Source organism: Oncorhynchus mykiss, chromosome 17 (genome assembly GCF_013265735.2).
Source record: "Oncorhynchus mykiss isolate Arlee chromosome 17, USDA_OmykA_1.1, whole genome shotgun sequence".
In the NCBI taxonomy this organism is placed as follows: Eukaryota; Metazoa; Chordata; class Actinopteri; order Salmoniformes; family Salmonidae; genus Oncorhynchus; species Oncorhynchus mykiss.
The window spans coordinates 57,294,236-57,310,127 of NC_048581.1; the positions used below are offsets into that span (position 1 = coordinate 57,294,236).

Sequence of the window (15,892 nt, forward strand, 5' to 3'; positions counted from 1 at the left end):
TTAATACATGGGCATGCAAAAAGACAGGTCAAAGACAGGTCAACAACGTCATTAATCCAGATAGGGTTAAAAAAAAGGTCCAGAATGGCAGGCAGTCTCAGGGTCAGAGCAGCCAGGGGTCAATAATCCAGTGTTCTGTGGCAAGGTACAGGAAGGCAGGCAGGCTCAGGGTCAGGACAGGCAGAACAGTCAAAACCGGGAAAAAATAGAAAACAGGAACTAGAACAGACATGAGCAAGGGGGAAAACGCTGGTAGGTTTCACGAAACAAAACAAACTGGCAACAGACAAACAGAGAACACAGGTATATATACACTGGGGATAATGGGGAAGATTGGCGACACCTGAAGTGGGGGAAGACAAGCACAAAGACAGGTGAAACAGATCAGGATGTGACAACTGCTTTCCTCATCTTCTGTTCTACAGGGCGGTACCTCCAGAAAAGGCGTGTCTGACCCAGAGCCACCAGTCAGATTGTTCCAGGTCCGCGGTTCTGACGCCTCCAACACCAAAGCCATCGAGGTGCCTGCCCTGGCAGCCTCGCTCAACTCCAACGATGTATTTCTGCTGAGGAGCCAGTCAGGGATTCACCTGTGGTGTGGCAAGGTACTTTTGGGAGGGGAATTAGGTATATGAAGTTGTGGATACTACAGATATAGCAGCTTAGAGATACCAGGGTCTAATGGTCAAAATAAGTAGGAATAGGTTGCCTTTTGGGACACAGACACAGAGATATAGAGATGGTAAAACATTCTGTCTAATAGTCTCTCTCTGATTGGCCAGGGATCAAGTGGGGATGAGAGGGCCATGGCTAAAGAGGTCAGCTCTGTGATTGGACAGCACTCGACTGCTGAAGAGATCATGGCAGAGGGTCAGGAGCACATTGAATTCTGGAATTTACTTGGAGGGAAGGCCCCTTATGCCAACAACAAGAGGTAATACACAAGTTGCCTTGCCATAATCTGTATTTCAACCAACTATTATCTAATAAAATGTCAATGGGAGCAGCTGTACGAAGTTAGTTAAGTGATTGCGTCCTTAACCATGTACAATTGATGGATTGTGATTCACTGTGCTAGATATTATGAATTTTAAGTAAACAGTGTGGTGTATGTAAAGTTGTTTGTGTTCTCTGTATGTGTTTTGTGTGTGAAAGACTACAGCAGGTTGCTCTGGATCATCAGCCGCGTCTCTTTGAATGCTCCAATAAAACTGGTCGTTTCATCGTTACCGAGGTGACCCAGTTCACCCAGGATGACCTCAGCGAGGATGATGTCATGTTGCTAGACACGTGGGACCAGGTACCGTGTGTATTGTTAAAATGTCAGTTTAACAGCCTTCTTCAGTGTGTAGGTCCAAACATTAGACTATAATACTATTAGACCACTGCCAAGCACCCATTTGTGGGCCGTCATCAATTATTTGATGTTGCGTCCAGGTCTTCCTCTGGGTGGGGAACGAGGCCAATGAGGTGGAGAGGAAGGAAGCGGTGGTCACCAGTCAGGAGTACCTCCGTACCCACCCAGGGTCCCGGGACCCTGACACCCCTATCCTCCTCATCAAGCAGCGGTATGAACCCCCCACCTTCACCGGCTGGTTCACCGCCTGGGACCCCTCCAAATGGAGTGTGAGTGCAAATGATCTCCTTCTCTTACAGATTAACTCTTGGTCTGCTTGTGTGTGTGTGTGTGTGTGTGTGTGTGTGTGTGTGTGTGTGTGTGTGTCAAATAGTGTACACAACTGTTTAAGTTAATATATTCCATCAATAATACTGTACACGCATGTTTTGTGTTAGGGTGGGAAAACGTACGAAGAGCTGAAGAAAGAGTTGGGTGAGGTGACATCCCTCGTAAGGATCACAAATGTAAGCACAATTGTATTTACCTATGCACTCACCAAAACTTGGTATAACGAGTGGGATTGAGACAATGATGAGCTGGATCCAGAAAATCAATTTATCTAACCTTGCTGTGAACTCAACCCAACAAACTCATGGTTACATCAATTTTATTGGCCCCATACACACTTCCCACTGGGCAAAAGCTGGTTGAATCAACGTTGTTCCCACATCATTTCAACAAAAAAACACAATGTGATGGTGTTGAATCAATGTGGAAAACTCATTGAATTTGCAAAATGTCATCAACATTTCGTACATTTTTCAACAAACTTTTAACCTACAGTAAATCCAATGAAATTGTGAAATGTTTTGTTGATTTCACATTGAATTCACGTTAGTTGACAACTCAACCAAATGTAAATCAAAACTAGAACTAGAACCGTGACTATAGGACCTAGGCCTTCAGAGGGACCAAAAATATTACAATACATTGTATCAAAGAAAATAACATCACTTAATGCGCCCGACGTTATATCTTCTGTAGTCGGACCAGAGGAGCAATTATTTTTGATGACATTAAGAATTAATAAAATAGGCCTGGCAGCGTTTTGGGCTGCGGCAACACAGAGCCGGAACCCGGCATGGACACAACATGTGACAAATAGCATAAAATAATGCGACCAGCAAAACAAAAACACACTGTTTATACAACCAATAGTAACCTAGCACCACTATCACACTATCATCAATAGCGACAACAACAGTGTCACATCAAAGGTGATGGCTCATGGTGCTGAAAGGACAGCGACCGTAATACCTCGGCACTCCATGGCGCTGAAGGAGAGACAGATTTGATCAAACACATAGACACAAACTTTTTGGGCCCACGACCCCAAATTATCGCGAACCCAACCATGTGAAAAAAAGGTATGTAATTAACAGCCAATGTTTACTTTTTAAATTGGGGCTATGGCAGTCAATTGAAAAACATTATAACAGTATTTCTGATCGACTTCTCAACTCACCATGATATACCTTTAATGTGGGGCTATGGCAGTCAATTGCAAATTAATCTGACATAATGTCCCACCACTAATGAGATGTGGCGTCGGAGCTTCTCAAAGTCGCGCACATAATCTCTCAGGGAGAGACGGCAGAGTATTTATTCCAAGCGTTGAAGGTGAACAGTCAACACTCGTGTGAGACACTTACAGAATATGTTTTCTGTTAGAAACATGCACAGCCGAAGGAAGAGGTCTTGGTTCGGTTTTGAAAGTCTCTCTCGAATAAGAATTATTTCCTCTGAATCAACTGATTCGGTCACTCATCTGTAGAATGCTTTTGTATTTCCCCTGCATGCTTGCGTTCAATTCGTTCAGTTTCCTAAATATGTCTGTGACATCAACACAATCTCACACTCAATTTGTGCAAATATGTATTAAAAGTATTTCAGAAGATTTCGTGCGAATTTTGCGTTTTTGTGTGGCTTAATTCGTGGAAGAAAAAAAATGTACGACATTCATAGGGAAATATATTTTGGTGGGGAACTTCCGAACGTTATTGGAGCAATGCATTTTGGGTAATAGGGTTCTACACTGCCTTTTTTTAAGTCCAACATTTATTTATAAACATTTTTAAAAAGTGTTAGCAACCCAATATTAGTAATAAACCAGGTTGTCACCGAAATACTTGTCATATAATAGTAGCCTTACATTTTATTTTTTATTTTTTGATGCCAATGCTGTTTTCTATTTTTGTTTCCGCTTAATACTTTGGGATACTTGTGCTATGTCGGATTTTATGAGGGTTGCCAGATTATAGTAAAAAGTTGTATTTGTCTGTATTTTTTGTGTGGTATCAATGGAAGGAATTTGATTGGGGAAGGGGGATACATTTTCATGATGGGAAATTCATTTATCAATAAATGTGGGGAAACAGAGTACCTGCAAAAAATATCTGTTTGGTTAACATTTCTCTGGTGCAACTGCGTGGTATTTGCAACTATAATGAGTCTAGAATATGATCAATTAAACCATATCAATGCATTTAAATAGGTTAATGTAAAATAACGAATTATGTTGGCTTAATCTTATGGTACTCCAAGGCCGTATCATTATGATTATTACGGTCGTATCATTCATGTTATATACTTAGGCTATTGTAACAAGGCATATGCCAGCATTGTAGGCTGACTGCCTCTGCCCAGAGGCTTACCAGAGTCGTGGAAATTATCGCCAGGGACACATTAAGTTAATATTAAATGAATCATTATTTCATATCAGCAAGCTGTAGAGGTTCCAACAAACTTAATGCACCATAGTACACGTCGGTCGGGCTCTCCCCCGGGGCAGTCCCGTTAGTTCTCTTACAGTGCCTTGCAAAAGTATTCATCCCCCTTGGCGTTTTTTTGCTTTACAATCTGGAATTTAAATGGATTTTTATTTGGATTTCATGTAATGGACAGACACAAAATAGTCCAAATTGGTGAAGTGAAAAGGAAAAGTGGTGCGTGCTGTAAAGCCCCTAAATAAGATCTGGTGCAACCAATTACCTTCAGAAGTTACATAATTAGTTAAATAAAGTCCACCTGTGTGCAATCTAAGTGTCACATAATCTGTCACGTGATCTCGCCTCTCGTCCCAGCCGCGCTGCCGTGCTAGCTCCTCACAATGCCGCCTCTCGGCTTTCGCTGCCTCCAGCTCTGCCTTGGGGCGGCGATATTCCCCAGCCTGTGCCCAGGGTCCCTTGCCGTCAAGTATCCCCTCCCATGTCCAGGAGTCCGGAGATTTCTGCTGTTGCCCGATACCACGATGCTTGGTACTTTGGTAGTGGATGATTCTGTAACGCTCGTCTTCCTCCTATTCTGAGGAGGAGTAGTAGAAAGGATCGGAGGACCAATGCGCAGCGTGGTAAGTGTCCATATTGATAATTTATTATCATGAACACAAAAAAACTAAATAACGAGATCGAACGCAACGAAACAGTCCTGTACGGTGAATACACAAAACAGAAAACATTCACCCACGAAACACAAGTGGGAAAAGGCTACTTAAGTATGATTCTCAATCTGAGACAACTAACAACACCTGCCTCTGATTGAGAACCATACCAGGCCAAACGCAAAACACAACATAGAAAAAGGAACATAGACAACCCACCCAACTCACGCCCTGACCATACTAAAACAAAGACATAACAAAAGAACTAAGGTCAGAACGTGACATACAAGCCAAAGAGCACCATCCCAAAAGTGAAGCACGGGGGTGGCAGCATCATGTTGTGGAGGTGCTTTGCTGCAGGAGGGTCTGGTGCACTTCACAAAATAGATGGCATCATGAGGTAGGAAAAGTATGAGGATATATTGAAGAAACATCTCAAGACATCAGTCAGGAAGTTAAAGCTTGGTCGCAAATGGGGCTTCCAAATGGACAATGACCCCAAGCATACTTCCAAAGTTGTGGCAAAATGGCTTAAGGACAACAAAGTCAAGGTATTGGAGTGGCCATCACAAAGCCCTGACCTCAATCCCATAGAAAATTTGTGGGCAGAACTGAAAAAGCGTGTGCGAGCAAGGAGGCCTACAAACCTGATTCAGTTACACCAGCTCTGTCAGGAGGAATGGGCCAAAATTCACCCAACTTATTGTGTGAAGCTTGTGGAAGTGGTGATCCTAACTGACCTAATACAGGTAATGTTTGCTAGGATTAAATGTCAGGAATTGTGAAAAACTGAGTTTAAATGTATTTGGCTAAGGTGTATGTCAACTTCCAACTTCAACTGTACACACCTGTCCTGAAAGGCCCCAGAGTCTGTAACACCACTAAGCAAAGGGGCACCACCAAGCACGCGGCACCATGAAGATAAATGATCTCTCCAAACAGTTCAGGGACAAAGTTGTGGAGAAGAACAGATCAGGGTTGGGTTATAAAAAATATCAGAAACTTTCAAACATCCCACGGAGCACCATTCAATCCATTATCAAAAAATTGAAAGAATATGGCACCACAACAAACCTGCCAAGAGAGGGCCACCCACCAAAACTCATGGACCAGTCATTAACCAGAGAGGCAACAAAGAGACCAAAGTTAACCCTGAAGGAGCTGCAAAGCTCCACAGCGGAGATTGGAGAATCTGTCCATAGGGCCACTTTAAGCCGTACACTTCACAGAGCTGGGCTTTACGGAAGAGTGGCCAGAAATACATTGATTAAAAAATAAAATAAGCAAACACGTTTGGCGTTCATCAAAAGGCATGTGGGAGCTACAGTGCCTTGCGAAAGTATTCGGCCCCCTTGAACTTTGCGACCTTTTGCCACATTTCAGGCTTCAAACATAAAGACATAAAACTGTATTTTTTTGTGAAGAATCAACAACAAGTGGGACACAATCATGAAGTGGAACGACATTTATTGGATGTTTCAAACTTTTTTAACAAATCAAAAACTGAAAAATTGGGCGTGCAAAAAAATGTACTTTTAACAAGGCACACCTGTTAATTTAAATGCATTCCAAGAGTGTGCAAAACTGTCATCAAGGCAAAGGGTGGCTACGAATCTCAAATATAAAATGTATTTTGATTTGTTTAACAGTTTTTTGGTTACTACATGATTCCATTTGTTATTTCATAGTTTTGATGTCTTCACTATTATTATACAATGTAGAAATAGTACAAATAAAGAAAAACCCTTGAATGAGTAGGTGTGTTCAAACTTTTGACTGGTACTGTATATATTCTTTCTTCAGGATTTTGTAAATTCTCCCGTGACCCCATTTGGGACCGACCGGCTCGATTTGGTCTTATGTCGCAACATTTTAAATTGTATTTTTTTAAACATTGGATAAAAGTACAGACTCAGAGCTAGAAAATGGTGCATCATACACTACAGTTGAGGAACAATAGGAAAGTAATTCTGCTTCAAAAGTGAATAAACTTGTAACCCCACTTTTGAAAAAATGGCCCTTGAATGTTTTGATACACCTACTGGAGAGCTCTTCTTTGTCTACACCCATTCATCAACGTTCACACCCTCTTAAGCCTTTGCCCTCCCATATCTTTAAGGATTCACAAGTGAGGCCATGTGCTAAACAGACTGAGTATGGTAGTGTACTAAAAATCAAAGATTTCAAGTCTAAATACTGATTTATACTAGTAGACAGTTTTCGCAGTGACATCATGAACATTCTACTGTCTTCCGACATCAAACTTGCTGTTGTTGTTATGAAAAAGTATAAACACAAAAACGACAGGCTGCATGACATCAGCAGCCTGGTGGTCCAAAACAGCATAACTGGTGTTTTTTAAATGAATTCAGTATGTGCCAATCTAGCAAACCAGGCAACTAGAAGCAACTTTCTAAACAATGTTTTGGTTCATTTCTAGTTTGTTAGCTAGCTAACGTTAACTTAGCTGGCTAGCCAGTTCAAATACTGACCATATCATGGCTGACAACGTCTTCATTTTAGCAATTATTTTGTAATTATTACAGTTAATGACGAGCTAATTACAAAAAATAGCTCACAGTTGTGATTGTTGCAAAATAAAAGCAGGGCATTCTACTGGAGAATTGGCCTAACGTTGGCCTAATGTTATATCCTAATTTTACTTTGGTGGAGCTCATGTTGTTCTTCACATTGCCGTCTTTGGTAAATTTTGTAAAAAAAAAAGAAAAAAGGTTGTATTTCTTTATTTAACCATTATTTAACTAGGCAAGCCAGTTAATAGCAAATTCTTATTTACAATGATGACCTACCAGGGAACAGTGGCTTAACTGCCTTTTTCAGGGGCAGAACAACAGATTGTTACCTTGCCACCTCGGGGATTCGATCCAGCAACCTTTTGGTTACTGGCCCAACGCTCTAACCACTAGGCTACCTGCCGCCCCAAAACACTATATCAAATCAAATCTACGTTTATTTGTCACGTGCACAAAATACAGAAGGATTAAAAGGTACCTTGAAATGGTTACTTGCATAGTGGAGTCTTTTGTTTAGCTAGCTAGCTAAACAATGAACCATAATCCCAACTCATAACATTACTACCATGCATGAATATGCAGGTAGCTAACCAACTCGGTTCAATGTTAGCTAGCTAGCTAACATTAGGCTATAACTAGCAATGCAAATGTCTTTCTAAGATAAGAATAATATTACTACACAGATCATACATGTAACATTAGCTAGCGAGCCAGCCAGCTGACATAGTCTAGCTATCTAACAGTACGCTTTAACTTGCTATTAAAACAACTTTCTGACAGAATTATATATAATAACTGAAAATTTAGCTAGCTAGACTCTTATCCGTATACATGGATGAACGCTTCTCCCTCTCCGTCACGGATGCCATGGTTGCCCTTAGTTTGCAGATGTAATCCGGAGACAGTTGTTTTATACAACAGCCTTCTTTATTCACTTTTATACTCCCTCCGCATATTTGCAATCAAAAGACAGAATTTTCTCCATATTCTTAGCTATCATACTCTGCTTTTACCAGGCATTCCACTGATTTCAAAACTCGGTCAACTTCTTCCATGGTAATAAAACTGTTGATCGCTGTTTCTCCCCATCACTGTCATCAGAAGACTTTACAATGTCTGGTTCAATGAAAATGTTTTAACCCAAATCAGGTATTTCCTCATTGTCTGATTTTTTTCAGAGTCAGAGAGTCAGCAAGGCATGATCGTTCTCCAGAAAGTGGAAAGCATTTGCAACACTTTTACAGTTCTTTGTGATATCTTTAAAACATATATATATATATATATATATATATATATATGCGTTAGAAAGAATTACCTACAAGTACCGAGCAGCTCATATCATATACAGAAGCATGCTACATGGCAGACCATTCTGAACTCATCTCTTGGCAAAATTCTGCTCTGATACAGTTGAACCACAGAGTATCTAAACCCAGAGGCACAACATTGCGAGACTTCTGGAGACGCTTGTGAACCAGACCAAGCAGACCAGGCTGGGGTTTGGGGTTAGAGAAGTCAATGAATGAAGTTAAACATTTTTCCTGAGTTGTTAATTTTAGCGAAATTTTAGCACAACCTATAATTGAGCCAATGTCTTAAGTAGTTGAACATGTTATTGCTCCAACCCAATGAAAATTGCAAACTGAGACGTTTTCAATTTTGTCAAAAATAACTTTATATTGAAGGAGTGCCTTTGATTTGATGGCTGCACATGCGTAGTTCGGAGCACGAGCATTGCTAGCCAATGTCGCCATGACATTGCCTACAAGTGTGATCAGGGATTTCTATTAAAGAAGCAGTTTTAGCCTGTCTTTGTTTGAATGTCAGAGGACTTCTGTCCAGATTTTGAAGGCCTAGCCAATGGCTGGCTGGACTAGCTAGATTTTTCTACCTATGGACCACCAAATAAAATCCTGATTGGATATTGTTTTCTCTTTAGTATTAATGAAATCAGAAGATCATAAAAACAAATTCTAAAGATGAAATAGAAATCAAAACGAAATGTGATAAAAAAAACATGTATACATTGAGACCAGTGTCTCTTTTACATGAGAGCTCTACATATACAATTTCATAAAATACATCAAAAAACAAATACAACGTGAACTCATGGTTCCCCACTGCGTTGAACTGACATTTGTGGACTGTGGGTAAGGTCGTACAACACATTTACAACCCATTTTGGTTGTGATACAACTGCTAGTTTTGTGATAGGCTACAACAGAGAGCTTGTATAAAGAAAAATGATTACACAACTATTATGCAATGACTCGACAACCGTTGTGATAATATTTTTGTGCGGGCAAACCTGAATCGAATCATTTTCTCTCAGGGGCAGAATGGTGTTGAGACCAGGAAGAGCTTCCAGTCTTACCCACCAGAGGACTTGATCAACAAACTAGCCAATGAGCTGCCTGAGGGTGTCGACCCCACCCAGAAGGAGGTAGGTGTTCTGAGCTGCTATAATGAAGTGACTAGTGTTCAAAGTACTGCCACACTGATACACTCAGATGCAATATTGTTCAGTAGTTTTTGAAGTGTGAAAAGTAGATTCCTCCATACACTACTATGAGTTACGGGTTATTATAGATGGTTTTAATAAAGTGTCTTGACAAATGTATTCTTTACACTTGAATGTTGCCTTGAAAAATAACAATGGTCTCCTTCACTCTCTGTCTGTCTCTCTCTCTTTCCTCCTTCCTCTGTCTTCCAGAAACATCTCTCAGACTCAGACTTCACTGCCATATTTGGAATGTCTAAAGACCACTTTGCCAGCCTGCCTCAATGGAAGCAGCTGAGCATTAAAAAAGGCAAAGGCTTATTTTAAGGGGAATTCATCTCTGATGAATTGATGTCTTATTATTTAAATCTAATGACAGTCGGTCTAAAAAAAACCTGCACTTGTCTGTTCCTAATTGTGCATTTAAAAAAGATGTTCCTATATCATACTATATATATACTGTATGTCTGCCTCTCAATTAAGTAAATAGATGTCCATGTTGAATACGATCAACCTATTGACTCTTCTGTGTTCCGACCACACAATACTACCATATCTCTTGCAGTTTTGTTGAATGTAATATGGTATGGTGGGACTTAATATACAAATAAAAAAAATGGGAAATGTTACGTGTATCTCATCTTGTAGTGCACAAGTCCTGAGTTAGAGAGTACACCCCCCCATCCAGATTCAATAAATTGTTGTTAATAATGTCAAAGTCAAACACTCATTCATATACAGTGCATGTACAGTGCTGTGAAAAGGTATTTGCCCCCTTTCTGATTTTCTCTACTTTTGCATATTTTTTTATACTGAATGTTATCAGATCCTCAACCAGAACCTAATATTAGATAAAGGGAACCTGAGTGAACAAATAACACAACAATTACATACGTATTTCATAAACAAAGTTATGCAACACCCAATGCCCCTGTGTGAAAAAGTAATTGCTCCCTTACAATCAATAACTGGTTGTGCCACCCTTAGCTGTAATGACTCCAACTAAATCCTTCCTGTAGTTGTTGATCAGTCTCTCACGTCGCTGTGGAAGAATTCTGTCCCACTCTTCCATGCAGAACTGCTTTAATTCAGCGACATCGGTGGGTTTTCAAGCATGAACTACTTGTTTCAAGTCCTGCCACAACACCTCAAGTGGGATTAGGTCTGGACTTTGACTAGGCCATTCCAAAACTTCACATTTGTTGCTTTTTAGCCATTTTCATGTAGACTTGATTGAGTGTTTTGGATCATTGCTGCATGACATAGCTGCACTTCAGCTTCAGCTCACAGATGGATGGCCTGACATTCTCCTGTAGAATTATCTGATACAGAGCACAATTCATGTTTCCTTCTATTAAGGCAAGTCACCCAGGTCCTGAGGCAGCAAAGTGACCCCAAACCATCACACTACCACCACCATGCTTGACAGTTGGTATAAGGTTCTTACTGTGTACTGCAGTGTTTGGTTTTTGCCAGGCACAATGGGGCACATGCAACAGTTGCAGCTAAAGCTGGCATAACTAGTGATTGAGTGTAAATGGGCAATTACTTTTTCACACAGGGGAATTGGGTGTTGCATAACTTTGTTAATGAAATAAATAAAAACGCACCATTTATTTTTGTTATTTGTAAACTTAAGGTTCCCTTTACTAATATTAGGTTTCGAAAAAATAAATTCAGAACGGAGGAAAATACTTTTTTCACGGCACTGTATAAAGGCTTATTCAATGCAATTCATGCAACTGTTGCACTTTTGTTGCACTATATTCGGGGCGTGTCTATCTAGCTCCTACGATGTCACAACGTACCCTATAACTTTCATACGTACGCTTTGAAACAACGACAGCATCAAAAGGCTGAAGTGTGGAAAGAAATAGCTTGCAAATCAATCTGTTGCTGACCGCTGTGGAAATATTGACATCAGGTATGTTAATTAAAGTATATTTGATGCAGCCAACCAGTAAATTGTAAACGACACCTGAGATTGTTGTTTTGACGTGATACTGAAGAGCCAGGAGACCGAGAAGCAAAACGTCGTTAGCCAGCAATGTCAATGGCAGCTACTGGTAACGAAGCTAGCTAGCTAAATGGCTGACTTTCTACTACATTTTGTTGTCGATAAATATAAACAAACTGTCCCGATACAATGTTTTATTTTAAGGCTTGTGCTTATATTATTGTTGGTAATTGGAATTTAGCGAGTGAACGTTAGCTAGCTCGCTCACTGTTTCGTATAATCACCATTCGATTGAGTTGCGCTTGATTGGGGGAGAGGGCCTTCGTTAGCCAAATTGGCTGGCTACCTAGGATAGTTCGACATCAAGTTACGTTACATGTCTGGCTATAATGACAACGCCCCCTTCAACGAGCCGAATCATGGTTTGGGAGCATTATGTTACACTACCCAAATATTTAGTTAGGTAGATTTGATTAACTCAAATTGGCAATGACATATGTTGTAGCCTGAAATTAGCTACCTACTGTAGCTTCCTGGTTACACTTTGTCCTCTCACAAGTAGCTAACGTTACTGTCATGTTGAATCCATTGCGTAGGTAGCCTGATGTAACTGGGCAATTGTTAACTCGTTTGCGATTACGATAATGTTTGATCACATTAGACAGAGCTGTTAAATATTTCCCGATAGTTAGCCGTAATAGTTTCTAGTTACTGGTGGCGGGGTGATTTTGGCCTAGATCTATTTACAGTAGTCGTGTGTTTAGGTTAAGCAACTGTCGCTAGCTAGCTAAGTAAATCTGAACGATTTGAGACTCAGAATAGAGGTTTAAACTCAGGAAGCCCATAACTGAGCTGCACTTGGTCAGAACACAATTATGGTTAGGGACAGATCGACATTTACTGTGGGGGAGGGTTGTCAAGTTAAAAAAAAATAATTTGGGGTGGGTCGTGTATTTCATTTTTGGGGGGCACAGGGTAGGGTATTTAGTTTTCCCCCCTGGTTTACATTCGCTCCTCTGCTCATTTTCCCAATAAACCATTTCTCAACTTTTTGATATTACCCTAATAAAGTTCAGAAACATTTGGTATGGCGTGGCTATTAGTATGCTTTAGCTAATGCAGGCCTATGATATGAAGGCAGTGCGCCCCGGTGCTCCAACTGACTCCACTTGAGGTGAGGAAGACTGTTTCTTGCCTACTAGAGTTACTCCTATAATCTAACAATATGTTTATCTTTATACAAAATATTATGTTTCAAAATTAACAAATGATCCTCAATGTTTATATGCCGGTATTTATGCACGGACCGGTTTGGGTTTTTACTTTACCTTCTATAACAGTATTTGAATGTTTGGTTTGTTAAATATGATACGCCATGTGTAACTAACTTCCATTTGTATATTTTACTCCGCTACTTGAGTCATATCTCTCTCTCTCGCTACAAAGTACTGTGTCAGAGGAAACGTAGCTAGCTAATACAGCCTGATAACAGTACTGGTGGAGGCTTAAATCAGCATGTTTGTGCAACAGTATCTTTTAAGTCAGAGAGAGGAATAGGTCAAGCATGAATATGTTGCCTATATGAATAAAGAGATTTAATGTAGCCAAAGATTATAGGGTCCCCTAGGAAACACAACACTTTGGTTCCGATTAATCGGCCATTTAAAAAAAAATCTATTTAAAAGAAAATTGTAATAATGACAATTACAACAATACTGAATGAACACTTATTTTAACTTAATATAATACATCAATAAAATAAATTTAGCCTCAAGTATATAATGAAACATGTTCAATTTGGTTTAAATAATAAGTGTTGGTGAAGAGAGTGCAATATGTGCTATGTAAGAAAGCTAACGTTAGCTAAAGCTAATGTTCCTTGCTCAGAACATGAGAACATATGAAAGCTGGTGGTTCCTTTTTAACACGAGTCTTCAATATTCCCAGGTAAGAAGTTTTAGGTGGTAGTTATTATAGGACTATTTCCCTCTATACCATTTGTATTTCATTAACCTTTGACTATTGGATGTTCTTATAGGCACTTTAGTTTTGCCAATGTAACAGTATAGCTTCCGTCCCTCTCCTCGCTCCTCCCTGGGCTCGAACCAGCAACACAACGACAATTAGCGCGCGCTAACTAGCTAGCTAGCCATTTCGGTTATGCCGACCTCATCTCGGTAGTTGATAGGCTTGAAGTCATAAAAAGCGCAATGCTTGACGCACAACGAAGAGCTGCTGGCAAAATGCACGAAAGTGCTGTTTGAATAAATGTTTACGTGCCTGCTTCTGCCTACCACCGCTCGGTCAGATACTTAGATACTTGAATGCTCAGTCAGATATGCAACGCAGGACACGCTAGATAATTACACATGGTTGATGATATTACTAGTTTAACTAGTGATTATGATAAGTTTAATGCTAGCTAGAAACTTACCTTTGGCATACTGCATTCGTGTAACAGGCAGTAGTCTCCTTGTGGAGTGCAACAAGAGAGAGCCAGGTCGTTTTTGCGTTGGACTAGTTAACTGAAGGTTGCAAGATTGGATCCCCCGAGCTGACAAGGTACAAATCGATCGTTCTGCCCCTGAACAAGGCAGTTAACCCACTGTTCCTTGGCCGTCATTGAAAATAAGAATGTGTTCTTAACTGACTTGCCTAGTTAAATAAAGGTATATAACATTTTTAAAAATCCGCAAATCGGCGCCCAAAAATACAGATTTTCGATTATGAAAACTTGAAATTGGCCCTAATTAATCGGTCATTCCGATTAATCGGTCGACCTCTAGTTCCTACCCTGTCACAATAACTAGTCCATGGCAAACAACACTCTATTCAAAGTGCCTACTGTTATTGATATTATAATAAACATTCTATTTCCATGTTTCCAAAAGTCCACCCAAGTGTTTTGCTCTAAATCGCAATTGCAACATTTGGTTTAAAATAAGGCCTAGTATTTTTGCACATATCGTGGAAATGATCTCAAATGAGTGCAAGAAATGCAGAAATTGATGCAAATGCAGGAAATTATTTTAGGTTGAAGTTGAATTGAACGGTATAAAACAATACGAATGGAGAAAGACCCATTGAAAAAATGTGGAATATGTGTTGCTACCCTAGGGTCACGCACTACCCCTTAAGCAAATGAAGAACTTTTATTAATCAAAAACATAGAATACTGTAAAAAAAAAAAAAAAACATGTTATTTTGCCCATTTCGCCTAGCCCTAGCAGAAGCCGTAGCCATCTGACATAAAGAAATGCATCTGTGTCGGAGCATGCCACCAGCATATCTCACTACATGGCCAAAAGTATATGGACACCCAAATTAGTGGATTTGGTTATTGCAGCCACACCTGTTGCTGCAGTGTATAAAATTGAGCACACAGTAATGCAATCTCCATAGACAAACATTGGCAATAGAATGGCCCGTACTAAAGAGCTCAGTGACGTTAAACGTGGCACCCGTCATAGGATGCTACCTTTCCAACAAGTCAGTTTGTCAACATTTCTACCCTGCTTGAACTGCCCCGGTCAACTTAGACTACTGCGCCACTCGGGAGCCCATAAGGCACTGCATCTCAGTTCTAGAGCCGTTAATACAGACCCTGGTTCAATTCCAGGCTGTATCACAACCGGCCATGATTCGAGTCCCATAGGGTGGCAAACAATTGGCCCAGCATGTTCTGGGTTAGGTTTTGGCCGGGGTAGACCGTCATTGTAAATAAGAACTTGTAATTCACTGACTTGCCTAGTTAAATAAACTAAGTGCTGTTAATATGAAGTGGAAATGTCTAGGAGCAACAACAGCTCAGCTGCAAATTGGTAGGCCACACAAGCTCACAGAACAGGACCGCCGAGTGCTGTAGCGCATAAAAATTCTGTTTCTCTGTTGCAACACCTTTCGTTACTGGGAAAGCCGACATGGTAGGGAGGGCTGTAATTTCTGTTTGTGGAGTTGGACATAGTCTATTTATTAGAGGTCGACCGATTAATCGGAATGACCGATTTTAATTAGAGCCGATTTTCAAGTTTTCATAACAATCAGAAATCGGTATTTTTGGGTGCCGATTTAAAATAAATAAAATTGCTAAAGTGGCAGTCGTTATCCACGTTTAATCATAACT

At 40.2% G+C, this 15,892-nt stretch overlaps 2 protein-coding genes and 1 long non-coding RNA gene across 7 annotated transcripts in view; 2 read left to right on the top strand and 1 right to left on the bottom strand.

Moving 5' to 3' along the window:
* The window catches only part of LOC110494190 (advillin), a 29,275-nt gene extending 18,959 nt beyond the window's left edge, over positions 1–10,316 (top strand). Inside the window, exons 14-20 of the mRNA XM_036950256.1 lie at positions 426–605; positions 783–934; positions 1,156–1,300; positions 1,438–1,626; positions 1,795–1,863; positions 9,645–9,755; positions 10,026–10,316. Of these exons, the coding sequence (XP_036806151.1) occupies positions 426–605; positions 783–934; positions 1,156–1,300; positions 1,438–1,626; positions 1,795–1,863; positions 9,645–9,755; positions 10,026–10,139 (960 nt within the window). The 3' untranslated portion in view covers positions 10,140–10,316. The remainder of the gene's footprint in view (positions 1–425; positions 606–782; positions 935–1,155; positions 1,301–1,437; positions 1,627–1,794; positions 1,864–9,644; positions 9,756–10,025) is intronic.
* LOC118940479 lies at positions 1–14,248 on the bottom strand. Its single transcript, XR_005037022.1, has 3 exons — positions 14,204–14,248; positions 434–590; positions 1–135 (listed from the first exon to the last, which is right to left on the bottom strand). It is a non-coding gene; the product is annotated as an uncharacterized LOC118940479 (long non-coding RNA).
* tegt (testis enhanced gene transcript (BAX inhibitor 1)) overlaps positions 11,569–15,892 on the top strand; it is a 23,924-nt gene continuing 19,600 nt past the window's right edge. For 2 of the 5 annotated variants that reach the window (XM_021569018.2, XM_021569019.2), the window contains exon 1: positions 11,580–11,736. The gene's annotated coding sequence lies outside the window, so the exon portion shown is untranslated. The other 3 variants (XM_036950257.1, XM_036950258.1, XM_036950259.1) reach the window with 3 other exon arrangements.